Source organism: Lissotriton helveticus, chromosome 7, assembly GCF_964261635.1.
Source record: "Lissotriton helveticus chromosome 7, aLisHel1.1, whole genome shotgun sequence".
NCBI lineage: Eukaryota > Metazoa > Chordata > Amphibia > Caudata > Salamandridae > Lissotriton > Lissotriton helveticus.
This window is the reverse complement of record NC_136068.1, coordinates 1163182839-1163202887: the sequence shown is the minus strand read 5'-3', so window position 1 is coordinate 1163202887 and position 20049 is coordinate 1163182839. Positions and strand designations below refer to the sequence as shown.

General features: G+C 42.3%; 1 protein-coding gene across 1 annotated transcript in view; it reads right to left on the bottom strand.

Moving 5' to 3' along the window:
* RGS9 (regulator of G protein signaling 9) overlaps positions 1-20049 on the bottom strand; it is a 946886-nt gene that overhangs the window by 248391 nt on the left and 678446 nt on the right. The window contains exon 13 of the mRNA XM_078650792.1: positions 16173-16288. Coding sequence (XP_078506918.1) covers positions 16173-16288 — 116 coding nt within the window. The remainder of the gene's footprint in view (positions 1-16172; positions 16289-20049) is intronic.

The following is a 20049-nucleotide window of genomic DNA, read 5'->3' as shown; positions in this document are numbered from 1 at the left end:
TGCTAAGCCTCGGAAGGAGTAGGAAAACTCTACAAATCTCAAGGAAATATAGGATTATGTGACAGTAACCAGTGATCATTCTCCGGCACTGTTGTAGCTCTCAGACTATGATGATGTGTCCATTTCTAGCCCTAACTTTACTACATTGTTTTCTCATTTTGAACCAATCACTTCTGCCAGTCAATTCTTTACACTTATAATCTTTTCTTTGACGAAAGCCATTACTTTATTTCTGAGCCTCTCTAGACAAGTCTTACTTGTCATCTTGTGTTCCAGATTACCATTGGAAGTAATGGGGTAACCAAGTAGCCCTCAGAACCTGGGTACGTAAGTTGAACAACAGAAATGCTTCTGTCGGGGAACACAAATAAATTGAAAAATGTGTTGAATACACAAATAAAGCGATATATCCAAGGAGGGATATGTAGAGAAACAAACACTGACCACAATAGTTATAAAGGATATTGTAGAAGTACCAAGAAGAGTCACAAATGAAAGGTGCCAAAATAGTTTAAGTTAATTTGATGTGAAGTTCGAATTCAAATAAAAGGCTCAAACCCGTCTGGCTTGCCCATTGCAACAGTGAAGCGCTCACATCAAGCTAGCTCGATGGCTCAACAGTGCGGGTCGCAGCTTGGGAGCTCCCGCTCAAAAAAGTTGACCAGCCGACTCAAAAGGGGCGGAGTTGGTTAGTGAGGAACTTAAGTAAAGGTACCGCTGAGTCTCTGGTTTAAAACAGCATGGATGTGGGGAAGCTACCCCGAAGGTGCAAGTAGCAGTCTCCAGACGGGTGAAGGCCCTTCCTGTGTCTGCTCCCTGAATGTTCATCTGCGTTCGCTTAGATCATGTGATAGCATGGCTTTAACTGGGATGAAAAAAACTGGGGGGTCTCTGAAAGGGGCTTGGCAGATATAATTAAGGGTGGGGCTTAAAACACATAAGCTAAAAATCTAGGCTTAGCATAGTGTGCCGCCCAACTGGTATTATTCTCTTTTTGTCATTGCCTCATGTCATGCAGCCACACAGTGCACGCAAGAAAGTGCAATTGTTGGGGGGCACAACATGTGCCCCCCTGCATGCAGCCCCATGAGCAGATTCACCCGGAAGTCCTGTTCGGGCCCCCTTATCTGCATTTCTGCCACCCTTTTCATGGCAGGGTCCTCGCCATGAAATGGGCGGGGAAAATGCAAATAGTAATATGCTCGACAGTGTTGGCATTGACAAAGCCAGCATATTCAGTCTCCTTTCTGCACCGCCACCGCCGTGGGATCCTGGATCCCGGCGGAGTTGGCAGTCTTGTAGCAGCCGCACCGCCACCATCATAATGCGGCAGTCGGACCACCGGGGTGGTGGTGGTCGGACCACTGTGCTCATAATAACCCCCTAAAGTTATAAATTGCCCCTTGGTGCTAAATAAAGCATTGTTAGGCAGGTATTACGCAAAAAAGCATATGGTAGCATAGTTGTCAACTAATATGTCACATTATTGGACAATACAACTGATTATAATCCTATATGACATCACATAGTGTTCAGGAGAATGGAGAAGCAGGTTAAAGGGTGTGTGGAAGGAGACTAGATACATTTTAAATACAAGAAAGATAGAGCCACTAGGAGAAGTGAAATAATTAGGCCAGATTATTTATGTTTTAATTGTTTCAGAGGGGCGTGGACAAAGGGATGAGGTAGACTGAGGGAGATGAGGGCTTGTAGAGATCACTTACGAGATTTGGCGCTTCATTAATAATTAAATACTTCTGTAATTGATACTGCTCTTCCTAGTTCAGTTAATATCCTTATTGCATCTCCAACTATCTCCTGGTGGAATCCTCTCGCTCACGGAACACTTTCAAAACAAATATTGCTACCCTCACGATACACCATACCCTTCATTTAAGGATGGCAAGCACCTCCCTTAAATCAAAAACTATACACACAGCAGAATCTCACAGTAATGTGACAAAGGAAAGGTAGATTTGTCCGAGACTCATGAACATTATTATAGTGGAGGAGGGTAATAGGAGTTACAAGGTCTTTTTTATGTTAGTGTCGAACATGGATCATGTGTGTCCGCCTTGACAAAGGCCTGCCTCACGGATTGTGATCTTGTTGGACCAGGAGGGGCGTCCAAAGCGAAATCCACATTGTGGTAAAAGGCTACTGCCTTTGCCAGGAGTTAAGCAGCACGATGGCAGTGATGAATCATGCTGCTTACTGTAGCATACTGTGTAGTGATCAGTAGTAGTGAACAGGCTTTTTTGCTTGTGTTACTGGAGTGGGGCCTACAGACACTCTCACGTAAAGTCCCACTGCTGTGTGCTAAATTCACCCTTGGCTTACATCAAGCTAGTTTGCAACCTATGCAACACGCATGTGGTTGCATGCATGTTCTGGGTGTATGTGTGTCTGTGAGTGGTACAATACTTGGAAGACTCTGAGTTCCATTTTGAGAGACCCTTGGCTAACTGGAGGAGCTTGAGGAGGTTGAGGATTCGTCGCCCCAACAAATTTGTGTATTGCTGCATTCCTGAGAACTGGGTCGGACACACACTATTGGAAGAAAGAGCCAGGCTATTCAGTGCACCTCAAAGAGTGCTCTTTGATATTGAGGGATGTCACTGGAATGAGGCTTGGGCACATCGTAGGAAGGCGATGGGCTTGATAAGAGAATCATAAGAAGGGGTCTTTGATAACCCTTTGATGCACATATCACTGTGGCCGCAAACCAGGAGTGACACTCTAGTCACTCCCATGGCCTGTGCTGTGGGGCTATCACATTTGGAGTTGCTCCTGTTGTGTCAGATTGCTTTCTGGAGGAAGGGGCAGAACAGAGGAGTGGGCACTTCAAAAGGAAGCAGAACTCCAACACAAACTTTAAAGACTCAGACACTAATTCATATTTTGTGCCTGGAAAAGGACTATAAGAAGGGGAGTTCGAGGCCCCTAAAATTGTCAACTGCCAAGCAGTCAGTCAAGCAATAGGTTGAGGAGGAGAAGCTCTGCAAGGCTTCTAAGTGTGACTACGTGTGACTAGGACCAGGGGCTAAGGTCTGCCAGTCTTCCAGCTGGTGTGAGGTGACTAAACCAAGGGAAACCCAAGAGCACCTGCTGTGGAGCCTGGAGAACCAGTGCCTGCATTTCTGCCAAGACCAGCCTGCCTGTGAGGAAGAGGAGAGTGCTATGAGGGATCAGGGTCCAGTGGGTGATTGTGGAGAGTGGATCCTTGTAGCAAGGTGTGAGGAAGCAGCTATTTTACCGACCAGGCCTTCATCTGTGTGCAGACTCAAGTTGGTCTCCGGATTCCAGAAGGGGCAGCCATGAACCTAGCTGTTGAAGCACAGATCGGGCAGTTGCCCATGCACAGGTTAAAGTCAGCGACCCCGCATGCCAGAGGGGGACACCATGAAAAGTGCGTTACTGCTATGCCGATTGGGCCATAGCCTGGGTGCGGTGTAAAGTTGACAACCCCTTATGCAAGGGGGGATCATTGTGAAGAGTGGGTTGATGACTTACCGATCGGGCCAAAGCCTGTGGGCAGAGTAAAATTGGCTACCTGGTATGCTAGCAGGGCTGCCGTGAAGAGCAAGGGTCATCACCTTGTTTTGCTGATGTCAAGAAGGAAGGTGACAATGGTAACCTGTCAGTGCACGAGTCCCGACTGACAAATCGGAACCTGAACCATCTTTTCCTTGCCTGTGCGAGGGACCAGAGGGATGTATCACGGATGACCAGCTACTGCCCCTGCAATGCCAAGAATGCTACTCACTGTAGGCAGCCACTGCAGACCTGTGCCATGACTGAGCCTGGACCACTCCCAGGAACTCCGATAATGCAACCCCAGCAGGAGAGGTTTAGACTGATCACAGGACCAGAGGGTGCGAAGGAACTTGTTCTGCCTCGTAGCACTATTTTCATTTGGCCATCAGCAAACAGACGAACGCTGTTGTGCTGCCCGCGCTGTGGATTGTCACGCGCTGTGAGGACTACATTAAGTGAAGGATTCATCTTTATTGAAATACTTGCTCCCATAGATGGGTTTCACACCACTTTCAGATACAGATCATCATACTGAATATTCGTGATCCACAGGTCTGCGCGGCAGTTCCTCACTACCATCCTTATACAAGCTTCTGTGTATCATCACTACAGTAACAGTGCTCAGCTACCCACAGAGTGCCGCTCTCATATTAGAACTTTCCTTGAGTGTGAAATCAAGACATACCCTTCAACACATTGGAGCTACAAATGGAGATGATCAACATAGACTCCCCAAAAGAATTAATTGGGGTCTGCTCCCGACCCACAAGTTTGCTGCATGAAAATCGTCTTGGAAAGGCTGGCAGATCGGCTGTAAAGACCATGGAAGAATTGGGAAATGGGGCGCTCTTGCATATGACTTGGCCTACCAACTTCGTGAGAATAACAACCAAAGAGTTTATGACAACTCTAAATACAAACTGGGATTCCAGCCAAAAATAAAAAAATCTTTCAAAATTCTTAATTCCAAACGCAGAGCCTACCGGGCTACTAGATCAATAACTGCAAAAAAAGAGCTAAAAGAGGTGACCAAGGCACACGCAAAAGTGGTTTGGCAGGTGAAACGTGAAGCAACCGAGCAAAAATGGCTGAAAATCTTTGAACTGCTTGCTCCTAGTAAGACCCAAGAATGTTGGCAGTATATAAACATGCTCAGCAATGGACAGTGTAATAGAGAGAATCCACTTGACGCAAGAACTTGGGTAGCCCATGGAAAAACTCTCTATACTAATGACTCGGAGCAAAACTCAAACTTAAGAACATCTTCCGATAAACATCTAATTGATAAACCAACGGATTTAACGGCCTGCCCTGTGAACATCACACCTGCTGAAAGAAAAATACTAAGAGGAATCCTGAAAAAAATACGCCCCAATGGGGCACCGGGATTGAACGGGCTACCAGGCTCTCTTTTTAGAGAGGATATAGACTTTTGGACCGAGAACCTGGGTCAGCTGTATGCGGAGTGCAGACTCCTTATGGACGTCCCAGATTCCTGGAGGGGTTCCTTGTTACATCCCATCTACAAAAAAGGAGAAAGGACAGATCCTAAGAACTATCGTATGATAGCCTTATTGGACGTGGAGGGCAAGGCATACACGAGTTCTCACCTTATGGAATTAGCACATTGGGTCACCAAGGAGAATTTGCTCCCCTTTTATCAAACAGGGTTCCGTCAGGGAGGCTCAACCATAGACAACATTATAGCCCTTTCATATATTATACAGCAAACAACGATTCAAGGCGCCCAGCCTCTTTTTGCCTGCTTTATAGATTATACAGCGGCATTTTCTGGCATTGACCGGAACGTCTTATGGACCTAATTGGCGAGTTGGAATATCTGTCCGAAACTTTTACAAGCTATCAGATCACTGTATACTCAGACATGGGTAAGAGTCAAACTCTCATGTGACTCAGCCACGGAAAAAATCGGCACAGACCAGGGCTCAAAGCAGGGCTGTGTCCTTGCCCCGCTTCTTTTCAACTTATATACAGCTGATCTGGGCAAGGCACTACAGGGAGCTAACCTGGCAACGCCTAATATTGAGGGAACCAGACTCCAATTAATTCAGTATGCAGATGACCTAGTCCTTTTGAACCACACCAAAGTTGGTCTTCAGAAAGGCTTAACAGCACTAGCAGTTTACAACGCCAAAAACAAACTCGTCGCAAATCCAGCAAAATCTGAAATACTAATCTTTGGCCGCTACCCAAAAAAGAAGCTAATAAAATGGAGACTGGGACCACTTACGTTATCTAGCACACAAGCATATAACTATCTTGGAGTATGGCTCAGCGAAACTGGTCGATCACAGGTCCATCGAACTAAGCTCCTGCAGAAAGCCAAAATGGTAACTTACGCCATCTGCAAACTTATTGCGACCTTGGAAAGCCCAACTACCGTGGCCATTCAACGGGTTCTGAAAGCAAAACTATTACCCTCCCTCAATTACGCTATACAGGCCTTCCCAGGCAAATTGAGTGAAGATCTCGAAAAGATCAACTGTGCAGCCTATAAAAAGCTATTTTGCCTTCCATCATGCATAAGGAACACTTTAATTCGCTTAGAATTCAATCTCAGCCGGCAATCCTTGGAAGAGCTGGCAAACTATTATTACTTAACAACCACAGCTCCGGAGAACTCGATGAAGCAAGTAATAAACAAAATATTTACAAAATCAGGTAACCCATGGTCAGCCAGCCTAAACCAAGCCAAAGAGTATCTGAGTTTAGCGATAGAAAATTGGGACCCTAATACAATAAAATATTCAGCCATCAAATGAATTATGAAAAAGCAAGTAAGAACCTGCTCAAAGAAAACTAGACATTAAAGCATTGTCAGTCAGAGGCTTTCGTGATTCCCAAAGCTCCCCCCACATTTTAAATGGCCACAAACCACATCTTGTACAGTCGTTTGGTAGGCAAGCCCTACAAAGGATCCTGGCTGCAAGACTGCATGTGCTCCCCTTAAAACAGCTGTATCCCGCTGTGAAAGTAGGCCCAGCTATCACGGAATGTAGCCTTTGTCATTACAAACGTGAAACTCTAGCGCACATTCTGTTATGCTGTCCCACACTGCTATCAGCCCGTAGAATCCATCTAAGGCCCATCCTTCTTCAATTAGGTGTACGGACGGTAAAAGTGGCAGTTCTTCAATTATATTCGTTGGACACGGTGAAGCACATGGCCAAGTTTGCCAAATTCATTTATTCTGCGCGACCAGCATTAATGGACAACATAACCATGGCATAAAGTGACTTTTTAACTGGGGGAAGCTTTTATGTAGCACATGCTTTCAAAACATACATTGTTTTACTAAATTTTTAATATTTTTCTTTTATAATGATTGCTTTTACTTACATTAATTGCTATCTTTTGTATTGATTTTAATTAATCACTCAAATAAACTATTTGTACACACTACCCACAGAGTGCCAGCTTTCACACTCACTTGGGTACCCGGCTTGGTGTCCTTGCAAGTATCTTGTACTTTCTCTCTATCACCCAATGTTGGCACATACACCTCACACAGCTGCACACCCTACCCAACAGATGTCCCTAAAATCCTTAGGTCCTGATGAGACCCTAGATCACATTGAGGGTCGAAATGTCATCGGCAACTAAAGAAAGCGAACCATTAACAGCGCAGATGACTGTATATAGCTGCTGTGTATTATATATTGATTGTTAAATGGTCGACTTTTTTTAATACTTTGGAAACCTGGTAAAATATTGTCACAATTATATCACCAATACTTTAGGTTTCTGTTTTTCTCTGGGGACACTACGCACATTCTCTTTTTCATTGTATATCAAATTAATTTCTTTTGTTTGTAAAATATAAAATACGATTGTATCAAACTAAAACCATAGGTGTATGTGGTTCTTCGTCCTCGGACATCATTGTAACTCTTTCATTGCGATTGTGCATTCCATTATCTACATTGATTCTATTATACCACAGGAACCACTGTTTTTGTCAATAATTTATCTACCCAAGATCCATAGTTAGTTGGGTTCCCTTGTCCTTTCCTCGACTTGGAGCACTTTGGGCCAGGAACACTTTTGAGTTTGAAGGAGTCAGAGTTGAACTCCTTAGACTCAGACGTCTAATGGGCCCTAACCGGAACGTCTCCTATTGTGAACGGGTGGATAACCACCACCAATAGAGATACAGCAGTGGAAATCAAGGACCTGTCTATCTAACACTAGAGTACTGGCCTTAGGAGGACTGTGTGTATTATTTGTGTATGCCATATTTTATGGTTGTATGTAATTGCTCCTTTTTTCATAAAAGCAAGTATTTGACAGTCACTTATTGCTGCTAATGAATGTATTTTGAGTTGCGAGCATGTGTCCATCTCCTGCATTTACCTCCCCCTTAAGAAGCCTGAGACTGCTTGACCCTCCCTACTACTAAGAGTCAAGAGCTGAAGGGATTCTTGGCCCTGTTGCTCAGGCCCCATATTAGGTTGGGCTCCAGAACATCAGGAGTAAAACTCCCCCACTTGGGCTATGTAGCTCCTGCTTGCCCCATGGCCCTCTGAAAGGGGTTTTGAATGTTAGTTATGGTTGTCTCATAAACAACTCTTCTCAACGCTTCTTTTGCGTGTAGTAAATTCTTAATCCAACCATCCAGCTTAAAGTGGTTTAGCATTTTCAACAGATACCTTAAAACAAGCCAAAATAGTATAGGCATCTAAGTTACTTAGTAAGTTATGAAATCAAAACATACAGTACATTGATTTCTTCAAATCAATTAATCAACTTCATATATTATTGTTGCTTAAGCATATGGTCAATTGCACACTAAATTGACAAAACAAAAGACATTAGGTCCCAGTAGAAAATGTATTTTATGCTTCAATCTTTTGTTTGAAAAACTACCACAGTTCCATCATTTTATTTTGCTGTGCATGTGGGGATGTGTCTTTTTATTGTATATTTCAATGTTGTATACTTATTTTTAGATTGACAGATTTATAGTGGAGACTAGATCCAGGGTGTGACACCCTTCACATGCGGCCAAGTTATAATGAAGAAACTGTATCTAAGATGAAAACAATTAAATAAAATAGGAAGAGCAAAAAACCCACAATAAAGGCGAGGTACAGGTTGTACAAGTTCACCCAAAAAAACAGGGTTGCAAAAGCTATATTGTTAGAAATGACCATCTTTTGCATGGTGTAACCCTAGATATTTTGTCTTGACTGTTTCAGCAGGCAATAGTACTCTGTGAGCTTTCCCCCTGCTAAACATAGGTAAAGTGCCTGTGCGCCCCCTTTTGAACATGACAAAATTGACAGACTCATTACTGGCATATTTAACGTAAATAAGACTCTAGAATATGGTGCCCAAGTGTTCCTGGGGATTGTAAATTCAATGTCACAAGTGAACTGCAGCACTCATTGTACCATCCACTAAAATGGCATCTAGTAGTTTGCTCAATGCCTCCTGGGCAGTTTTCATAACATTAATTTACCTTCACTCTCTGCCATTACTCCAGAAGCACTCTTCTCACTCCAATCTCCATAAAAATCCAACTCAATCCCCAAGTGTTACCCACATAACCCCTTGACGCTGATAAGCTTGAGGGTGGAGTTTTACTCTCCCAGAATGCTCCTGCGTGACTGTCCTGCTCCAGCACAGGACATGTGGACCCATCTCATTACACCAACCGACAAGGGGTGCTAGTGGCCCACTACAGCCAGGGCACCAGTAGTGACAGCGGCCACCGCACTTAGCTCCCTCTGAGCCAAGCTACTTGTTTTGTTTGGGGAAGTGGATATCTCACCTCGAAGGCACCTGCAGTGTTTGTCTAGCTTGTATTTTTCAGTATACTTGCTTTGCTTGCGTGTTTACCCATAGACGACCAATGTCAGATTCGCTCAGGGGCATCACTTAAGCCGTGGGTGATGAGGTGACCTCATATCACTTGATACAAATAACTATCCTCTTTGGGACACAGGGACGCATTGCATAATATGAACAACTATAATCTAGAAGTGATATAATTCAATCCAGTTGCATGTACAGTTTTTGAAAGCCTAGGACGTAAGCTGGCATTACTTACAATTGACACATTCAATGAAGGCACCAGCTTGCCTCTTTTTTAAAGCCTCAGCTGTTATGGAGATTTGTAGAGCGCACTATCACCTGGGAGGATATCCGGGTGCTGGCATTTACTTTGGGTCCACCACAGAGTTCGACCACAGGTCTGTCTTTTTAGTGGATATGTACTAGAAGCATCCATCTCCATCATAGATAAGGCACAGTATCTAAGCTTTAGCTTTTTCCCCTGTAAGATGCGTGTTTGACGTACATAAGGGCAACTGACAGAGACGGAATTAAAAGTCCTACACACGATATTACTGATCGAAGCAGTATGACTGTGGATTAATCAGCGAAAGAGACAGAGGCCAGAGAAAGGAAGTGTCATTCATTTTACTGACATCAGTTATGTTGGGGTTTTTTTCAACAGAAAAATTAGATGCTATTTCTGAATTTGGCCACTAGATGGTAGTGTACACCACGCTCTGGGCGGAAAGCAACACAGCCATCTTGTAACCTCTTAGGACTAGACTCGTTTTATGGTGACAAAACATTGTCTGTAAAGTGTTTAAATAGTCGGGGAATTGAAGCCATTCTTGTAATGCTCCAAAGAAGATCTGTTAAATAATGTTCTTATTTCAAGAGGAGCAGGGCGTAAAGTGTATTTTTGGGGTTTAGTGATGGGTAGAGGTAAATAGACATAAGGGAAATTTTAGAGCAATGGGAGCCGTGTTTGTAAAGAGAATAAGTATAATTTTCGGGTTTAAAGGTGGGTGTAGGTAACGGGAAGTAAGGCTGAGTTTAGAGTGTAAGTGGGGTGAAGGTGAAGGGATGTAAGGGTATTTTTAGGGTTATAGGATGGGTAGAGGTAAAGAGAGGTAAAGGTATTTTAGAGTTTAGGGTTGGGTAGTGGTAAATGGAGGTAGAAAAATTAAACAAATAAATTAGAGTAAAGTACAGCAACACTTGAAATTCTGAGTTCGTTAAATACAACTTAAATCTACGTATATGACCTTCTTTATACATAAATACTAATTCCCTACTCATCCTGTTTCGGTTCGGGAGTAGCGTGCTACCCACTGAAAAGCGCTTCAACTCCTCATCAGTGGTAGCAAGTGCTATATAAATGCAAACCCTTCTCTTTTGTGTCCTTTCACTATCCTTCATAAATCCAAATGGCCACTGCTCAAATTATTTTCATATCTCTCTATACGATGCCACCACTAATCCTCTTTTGGTTCCGGAGTAGCTTGCTACGTTCCAAAAAGTGCCTCAACACCTCTATGAGATAGTAAGCACTATATAAATGCAATTACAATTACAGTAATAATATTACCACAATTTACGCAGATAACTATGCCATTTGTAGGTCTGCCGTTAGCCAAATCCTTCTGGTTTTACTTGGTCTGTTGATGTGTCATTCACATATTGCTTCAACCCCCTACAGCAATACTGCAGGACATTTCTACCAGATGTGAGCCCAGACCACCTTCCACGCTTTATCAGTTCCTGTCTCATGCCAATGCTGTTGTAAATTCCTTTGGAAGTGTCCTTTGTTTAGCTGACTCCTGGTATTTCGTAGCATAACAGATGTGTCCATATGCATGCAGTACATAAACCAAAAGTTTCAATGTTTTACATGTGAATTCACAAGCAGACAATTCTTTGGAACACATTTATTCTGGGCTCGGTTTCACCAATGGTTCTTTATTAACACCTTTGCTGCGGCGGAATAGGGGGCGGGGGGCCGCGCGGCACGCCCATGCTGGTGACGGAACCGCTCCGTCACCAGCCGCGGTTGAGCTGTGCTCATGACGGAGCGGTTCCGTTATGGCCCCGCCCGCTTAATAGAACACGCCGCGCAGGCGCAAAATCAGCACCGCGCAGGCGCGTCGGGTGGGCCATGATGGAACCGCTCCGTCATCAGCACAGCGCCATCGCGGCTGATGACGGAGCGGTTCCGTCATCAGCACGGAAAGGGTTAAACTTTGCAATGGAAGAAAATCTGCCTTTATTGTGTTTAGTTTTCAGCACATGTAACACTTTTTATTTTCATCTTTCTTTGTTTCTTTCCATCTTCCTTCAGTTGTGTGTTTCATGCATTGCCTATGTTACCTTAGTTTTGCACATTGTAAGCCTAACTTTTCTGCACATGTTACTATATAAATACATTTACTTTTGTGCCACACTGTATTTTCACACAGAACCTGCATATGTTTTTGTGTTCTGTTCTTTTCCTGAGATTTAGTCTGAACACCACAGACAAGGTCAAACAATGCCTCTTTTTATTTTCTCTGGTCAGGCACTAGCACCTAGACATAATATGAGTGCAGCTGCTATTTGCGAGAAAACATGTCTTGTGATATAATTGAGGAAAGGCCTTCTAAAAACAGACACTGAGTGAAGGTGCTGAGACAAGACGGCTGCATCAGCTGAGATGCCGAACGTCCATATATGTCTGCTAAGGTATTGGGTCTGCCATTAACCCCAGTGATCTTTGATATAAAAACATTTAGCTTCATGAGGGAAGGCTGGGGGTAGGCTAATCTGTCATATAATATGACAGGGCTTTTCATGGTATATGGATTGGTAAAATTGGTAGCAATGTGTTTGATATGCATTCGTTTTCTAATTGTGGTGTAAATACTGCATTTTAGAGCTGGTTAGTTTAAAAAAATACTAAACTTCTTTCAAGTCTCTTGGTTATCTTATTGTGGACAAGTACGAGTGAGAGAGTGAAAGGGTATGTCATGTTACAGCTATTCCTGAGAGGGTTGTGTTCTGGGGTGCCAATTCACTTGTCTCTCTGGTAAGGTTAGGAGGGCAAGTGAGGCACTATAATTAGTCGGACTGGGCTCATAGATACTTAAGTGGTATGGGGACTAAGTCCCTACTTGCTCATGTTCTATGGTCCCAAGCATAGTTCTGTTCCAGAGCAGAATCCCTGCAACACTTCTTACTTTGTCTCTTTCCTTCTTTCCTGCTTTCTTTATGTCTGGCAGTTTTACAGTAGCAATAGGGCAGTACGCAGTTCCTAAGGAAAGGTATGGAAAGGAGGCAGGTCAGTGTTAAGAACTGAGAATCAGATAAGGGGAATCGGCTTGCTCCTGAGCGAGAGCCCTCACAGCGCATCTTCTTAAAAACCCCGCTTCAGATATAAACCAGGGGAGGGAAATCAGTAACCGTGCTAGGAACCAAAGCATGGAACCATATGCCAGATAAATTGAGATTCCTAGAAACAGAAAAACTGTTCAGGAAGGCTTTAAAGACCTAGATCTTTGGAATACCAGATGAAGTCTGTCGCTCTCTTATATAGGTTCCGCTTCTCTCCATCCTGCATGACCATAACTGGATAGCGCCAGGATTCTCCTTTCGGAGTGACAGTTAGCACTTTTAAGCTTCCCATTCAATTCAATTCACACACCCATATGGGTGTCAAGCTTGATCATAGGGCATGTGCCTCGTCAGGCATGCGCTGCAATGCACGATGAGCACCTACAAGGGGGTTCTTTGCCAGAGATCTTTTGATTTATGCCGTATTTGAAGTGTGGGTCTAAGTGAATGGGCTTTAAAGTGTATTAAGTATTTAGTTGGGTGGATCGATCAAAAGGGTCGGACCGCTGCTGACATTACTGCAATGCAAGGTACAGCTAAATCTTTGGAAGGCATTTTTTGTAGAGCAAGGAAAGCTATGAGCTCCCCTGGTCTTACTCCCCTAATCCAATTAATGGGGACAACATATCTACCATCAGTAGCCCATGTAGCAGTAGCCTTCAAAGACAAGATGACTACATGGCTGGATAGAGCACAGTCGGCCTGTTTTCATGAATTTTTTTCTTGCCGACTGCCACTGCTCATGCTCAAATTCGGAGAGAATTCAAACTCTCTATCTTCCCAAATATGGATTCTGAAGGCGCGATTTATTGCATATTGTCTAAAGGCTAAAAAAGCTTGGTAAAACACCTTGGAAAGACATAGCTGGACAATGATAAATACCCCAGGGTCCACAAGGTGTGAATATCTAGCCCATTGTGTTAAGGTACTGGATGCAAAGGAAATATGGTCAGCCTCAATATCCACACCAGCGGCATCAAGACTTTTCACAAAACAGGCAAAGCTACTGTCTGCCGTCTTTGATATGCAAACAATAAAAAACTTAAAGCATGGAAGCTGGGCCTCGACCCTCTATGTCAACGTGTCCTTGTCATATCATCTGTCCTCTCCTTTAAAACCAATGCGGAAGCGACAACTAATGAGATTGCGGTTCTGTCTGAACCCACTGTTGGCATACAAATACGGGCAAGGGTATAAAGAGTTTGTAGTTACCAACTACCGAGCTTGCGGAGCAGCAGAGGAATCACTAATTCACATATTGTGCATCTGCGGGAAACTGCGTCCAATGAGAATATACTGGCTCCTCCCTATTTGGCGTATTTTAAAAATACGAAAATGTCACGCCGCTTTAGTTAAGTGCATGAAAGGTGAATCAGCACAGCTGGCAGCCCGGTTCCTGAAATATTTAATGGCAATAAGGGCTACTCTGGACTCCCCCATCGTATAGCACTTTAACTTGTAAAGTTGGGCCATGTTATGTACTCTTTTTAAGGTTTTAATGTTTATAGAATCCAAAACAGGGTTTCCGTTTTCTTATCTTTGGCATAATTGATTGAAACAACCTATTTCTTTTTTTTTTTTTACAATAAGGGAACACCATTTTATACTGTATATTTATATGTGGTCTCATTGCAATGGTTTTAATTAATTTTGCAATAAAATTATCTATCAATCTATCTTCTTTCTTGCTTTCTTTCTATATGGCAGTTTTAGAGTAGCAATAGGGCAGTATGCAGTTCCTAAGGAAAGGTAGGTGGCAGGTCAGTGTTAAGAACTGACAATCAGATGAGGGGCATCTGCTTGCTCAGGAGCAAGAGCTCTCACACACCCAGATGGGTGTTAAGCTTCATCAGAGGGCATGTGCATCGTCAGGCAGGAGCTGCAATGCCCGATGAGCAACCACAAGGGGGCTCTTTGCCTGAGATCTTTTGATTTATGCCATATTTGAAGTGTGGGTCAAAGTGAATAGGCTATAGAGTGTAGATTGGTATGAATGTGAGTGAGCTAAACTAGTATTTTTATTGAGTTGGTCTGCTTGACTAGATTAAAATGAATAGTGTTGGCTGAAACCAGAGATGATGGTCTGTGTCAGCTCTTGAAATAGTGCATAAGTTGGTTGAATTGTAGCCGTAACCGATAAAAGGCAATTCATTAGAAAGCTCTTTATACTTACTTACTTCCAGCCCATATACAAGTGGGTTCTGAGGTAGTCAACTTCACAAAGGTAGTTGTGGTATAAATCAGTCGCACAGTTCACGTTAGTATGGCTAAATGTAAGTCCACTCTATAGCTGTGAAGAAGAGCAATTATACTATACTGGGTGCAACACCAGACTACACTTTGCTACCAGAGAGTGTTTCTAAAGGGAAGGAAAAGGACCACCTCTCACGAAACAAATAAAGTTTGTTAGGAGCGCATTGAACAGTAAATATCATTACAATATTATTTAGTAGGAATAGTTGCAATATATATGAGGTAATCCGGGAAAGTGTTTATGGATACAAACATTTAAACTACACAAATGAAATTAGCAGGACAATTTATGTTGATGTGATGGTGAAATTCAGTCAATGACACATGTATGATAGATATGTCAACATACTGAAATTAATAAAAACATATAGTACAGCAGCTACTGCAGCTAACAATAAAACAGCTGCTACAGATGACATGTTTCATCACAGACGACTTTTTCAAGACTGAGGAATTAAATGGGATTATAGGTAATATTAACTGAATGGATGTTGTGATGTAAAGAGAGGACCTTGAAAATTGTATTTTGTGTACTTCAAAAAGTATTTGTCAACGTGATGCAGTAAAGGTATGATACACTATACAACATGAGGGAGGATGATGTACAGAGAGATTAACATATTTCCAAAAAGGAGGGTGTTCCTTTACTTAAAATTCTCATACCATCATTTCATGTCAATAATTATTTCCTTTTACCCATGGATGCCAAGAAGTCTTGCGCCAGGTGTGGCAACTACAACAAGCCCTGGCTTTCAATTTAACATCAGTCTGCCTTCTCAGACTTGTGGTTTTAAATATCCCATAGTTAGTATGGGTCTAAACCTCTTTACATCTAGTTCTCTCTGTTTTAATGTGAAAGACAGACAAAAGGTATTACACACAGCATGGGAGCCTTTGGCTGCTGTGACTATTTGTGGAATAAGTGTAGCTAAATGTACATTGAAAGGGAAACTGCAAGCCTTCTCAAAGAACATGAACCTTAAAGGCAACTGTCAAGTGGACTTGGGCTATTGAATGGTCAATTTGCTCAGGTATCCCTCTGCCACTTGCAATATCCTTTTGGGGATGAGGCGTTATCCCAGGTAAAAAATTAGCCTGGTGAGGGTTCTGTGGTCTGAGGGAAGTCTCTTTTCAAAAGTCTCTTTCTCCAGCCCATGCACACTCTAAACATGTTTTCACAGTGAGTTACTCAATTATCCTGAAATAGGCCAACCCACCACTGAACTCTTTCTTGAGGAAGAGTTGGAAACTCTGCCGTCCCTTCGGGTCTCGGATCAGCTCGCTGAAGTTGAAGGCCCAGCGTTCCACGCGCAGCTTTGTTGGAACTTCCACACTGAAAGCGAATTGCAAGAAGATTATTTCACTGCCACAATCATCTACTCTTCACTATGTGTGCTAGATTTACAGTCAGAGCCAAAGTTTGAAAAGAATGTACAATTCCCTGTCTCTGCCTCCCACTGTTATGCAGTGGGATATGCAGTCTCAGTGTGGTCGCCTTATCAAGATGGCTGACTGCATCAAGAGAACAGAGATTTAAATAAAATTCTACTTGTATTCTAGAGCTTTAAAAAAGTCATGCATGTGTACACAAAGCAGCAGGTAAACAGAAAATTATATATTAGAGTTAGAAAGTTTCCATGGAATCTAGGGACCTTTTTCCCGTAGAAAAAACACATACCCTTTTAAAAAGCAGATTCTGCCCGTAACATTATATTTTGGTCTCATATATTAGACTACAGCAACATTATATTTTGGTCTCATATATTAGACTACAGCATTAATGAGGGAGTAGCCGCCCATCGAGAAGTCGAGACTTTCTCCTTCTTTGCACATTTATTCAACACTTGGAAGTGTCATGTTTTGGCACCCTTTTGGCATAGTGGTGGCTTATTAAGAAGGCGTCCTGCAGCCTAAGCACTAGGTACATAAGCAACAAGCTTTAATTTTGTTGTGGTGCGCTACAGAGCCGGACTGGCTACAGCGGGCACCAGGCATTTTCCCGGTGGGCCGGAAGGGTGGGGGCTGGTTTTCGAGCAGTGGCGGACGGTTTTGTTACTGGGGGCCAGTTCTGCAGCAGTGCTGCAATATCGACTTCCTGTATTAAAAGCAGCAGCAGTGCTAAAGCGGCTGACAGCAGTGTTAAAACAGCAGCACTTCACTCTAGCATATATGGCTTCCAACATGTTAATTTCCATGTTAAAATGAGTGTTTATGCAGATGATGTTTTATTATATATCTCTAAATCAGAACACTCTATGCCCACATTCATTGCAGAGGTTAAAACCTTCTCTTCCATTTGTGGCTATAAGTTAAATCATGATAAATGCGAAATTCTTCCTCTTAATATTTTATGTTTTGAACAAGATTTTGTCCTTGCTGATTTCTCATGGAGTCCCCAAAAGATTAAGGGGCAGATGTATCAAGATTCAATTTTGCGATTCCTAAATAGCGATTTTTAAGGAATCGCTATTTAGAAATCGCAAAATGGAATGTATGAATAAAATCGCTATTTTTTTGCGATTCCTTACACTTCCTTATTTGCGAATTCGCATTTTGCGAATTCGCAAATAAGGAAAAATTTCCCATGCATTCCTATGGGCCAGGAGGCCCATAGGAATGATTTTGAACTAATTCTCAAATTGCGAATTCGCAATTTGCTAATCGCAATTTGAGAATTATTTCAAGGGTGCAGGGGTGTCTTAAAGACACCCTGCTGCACCCCTGAAATGTACATATGTGTGCATATGGTGCACATACATGCCCCATGGGCATGTGTGCACATCACATGCCACCTTAAAAAATGCAAAATTGTGCATTTGTTGAGGACTTCACAAATTACCATCAACTACAAGTTGGTGGTAATTTGCGATTCCTTAGCCAAAATTCGCTAAGGAAAAATGCTTCATACATAGCATTTAAGGAATCGCAAAATTTGGGATTCCTTAAATGCTATGGCAAATTAAGGAATCGCAAATCTTTGCGATTTCTTAAATTGCTAATTTTTGATACATTCAAAATAATGCAAAATGATCATTTGCGAGTCGCAAAGGCCGAAATTCTGCGAATTTCGGCCTTTGCGAGTCGCAAAACGGTTGATACATCTGCCCCTAAATATTCAGGTTTGCCCCTTCTATTAAGCAGACGATATCTCTAAATATGACTCATGTATTGTCTACATTATCCACATCTATCTCTAAATGGCATCCTCTGTATCCTTCCTGGTAGGGCAGATTTGATACAATTAAAATGATGCTTGCTCCCATCATCTTTTTTTATGATTTCTGCTATTTTTCTCAGCTTTCCATCCTAATTTTTCAAAAAAATGAACTCTATTTTAACTACTTTTTTTATGGAATAAAAAGAAAGCACGCTTATCCCTGGCCATACTCAAACGCCCCAAATCACAAGTTGGTGTTAACTTTCCTGACTTCCAATTTTACCATAATGCTATTCTTCTAAAGCAGCTTGCTAAATCATTAAACCAATCCACTTTTGCTTCTTTTCTACTACGGACAGATAGAGAACTTTGTTTCTTATCTCCATTCTCTTTTACAGAAGCTTTTACATTTACTCAAAACACGTTTTTATCCTCTCCTATATATAAAATAACCCATAGACTATATCATTTCTTTCTCATCTCTCATCTTTCCTCCAAAGATCAATTTCTCACTTCCTCCATTTGGCATAATCGTTTTCTTAAAATAAACAACAAATCCATATTTTGGGAAACTTAGTGAGATAAGGGGTTACTTTGGATCCCTCAACTGTTTTCTAATGTTACTCTCCTTAATTTTTCCAAAGAACAAACTCTTTATAAATTACCAAATAATGTCTCCACCAAATGTAATATAATAACATGAAACATCACCTTATCCCTTTTGTCAATATCGTCCATTCCACCTTCCACTTCTTCTCACCGTAATACACTTCCAATTTTGAGTACTCAACCTAGCGCTTCATCTATATATAAATCACTTATCACAATTCCCGAACCTAGAACCAAAACTAATATAGAAATCCAATGGGAACATGAATTCCATAGATCATGGTCTGTTGCTTTTTGGGATAAATTATGGTCAAAACTCCGTAAAACTTCTAGGTCAGCAAGCCCAACATAAACACTTTTCTTTATTTACAACCGACTCTTGTTTACTCCAATGTCCTTATATACGTTTAATTCTACTCCCTCCCCAAACTGCTGGTCATGTAGCGTCCCACATGCTGATTTATATTACTTATTATTTTCCTGTCCCTCTACTCATCAATTTTAGTTGCAGATTTGGTCTCAGATTAATATTATTTTCCATACTGTTATGTTATATTATATGAATTCATTTTGCACGCGGATCCTCAACAGAGTGTCCCCGGGCATACTTTGAAAAAGGAGACATAAACCAGGGCATCTGCTAGAAAAGAAAGGTTTTTAACTTTTTTTTAAAAATTGCACGATCTTGAATGCCGCGCAGCGCCAAGGGTAAAGCATTCCAAGCCAAAGCAGCATTCCGCACAAATAACTCTCACCGAGCCTTTGGCGTTTGAACCTAGGGGTCTGTACCAGAAGTTGGGAAGAGGACCACAACTGTCTCACTGGATTGTAAAAAGCATACCTCTTCTGTAGGTAGGCTGGACCCGAACCATGAAGAGCCCTATGGGCAATAGCCAAAGTCTTACATTTTATTCGTGACTCCACCGGGAGCCAGTGTAAGGAGCGCAAATGAGCTTGCACACTACACCTGCTAGATAACCCCAGCAATAGTCTGGCAGCCGAATTTTGGACAACCTGTAATTTATTCAAGAGGTAGCCGGTCAGGCCTTCATACAGTGCATTGGCATAGTCCAGGCGGGACAAGATCAGGGCGCGAACAACCGTTTAATTAGCAGGATCTGGAAGGAGAGGAAGAAACTTCCTCAGATCTTTCAGAGTGCCAAAGCAGGTCCCAACCAGCTTCTTGACCTGGGTTGAAATGGACAGGATCTCATTGAACCAAACCCCCAGATTTTGAGCAGCATTACCCATTGCACTAGGCAAGAGGAAGCCAGGGGCCATAACCTCTCTCTAAAGTTAGCAGGAAAACGCCGTACAAGAGGACGTCA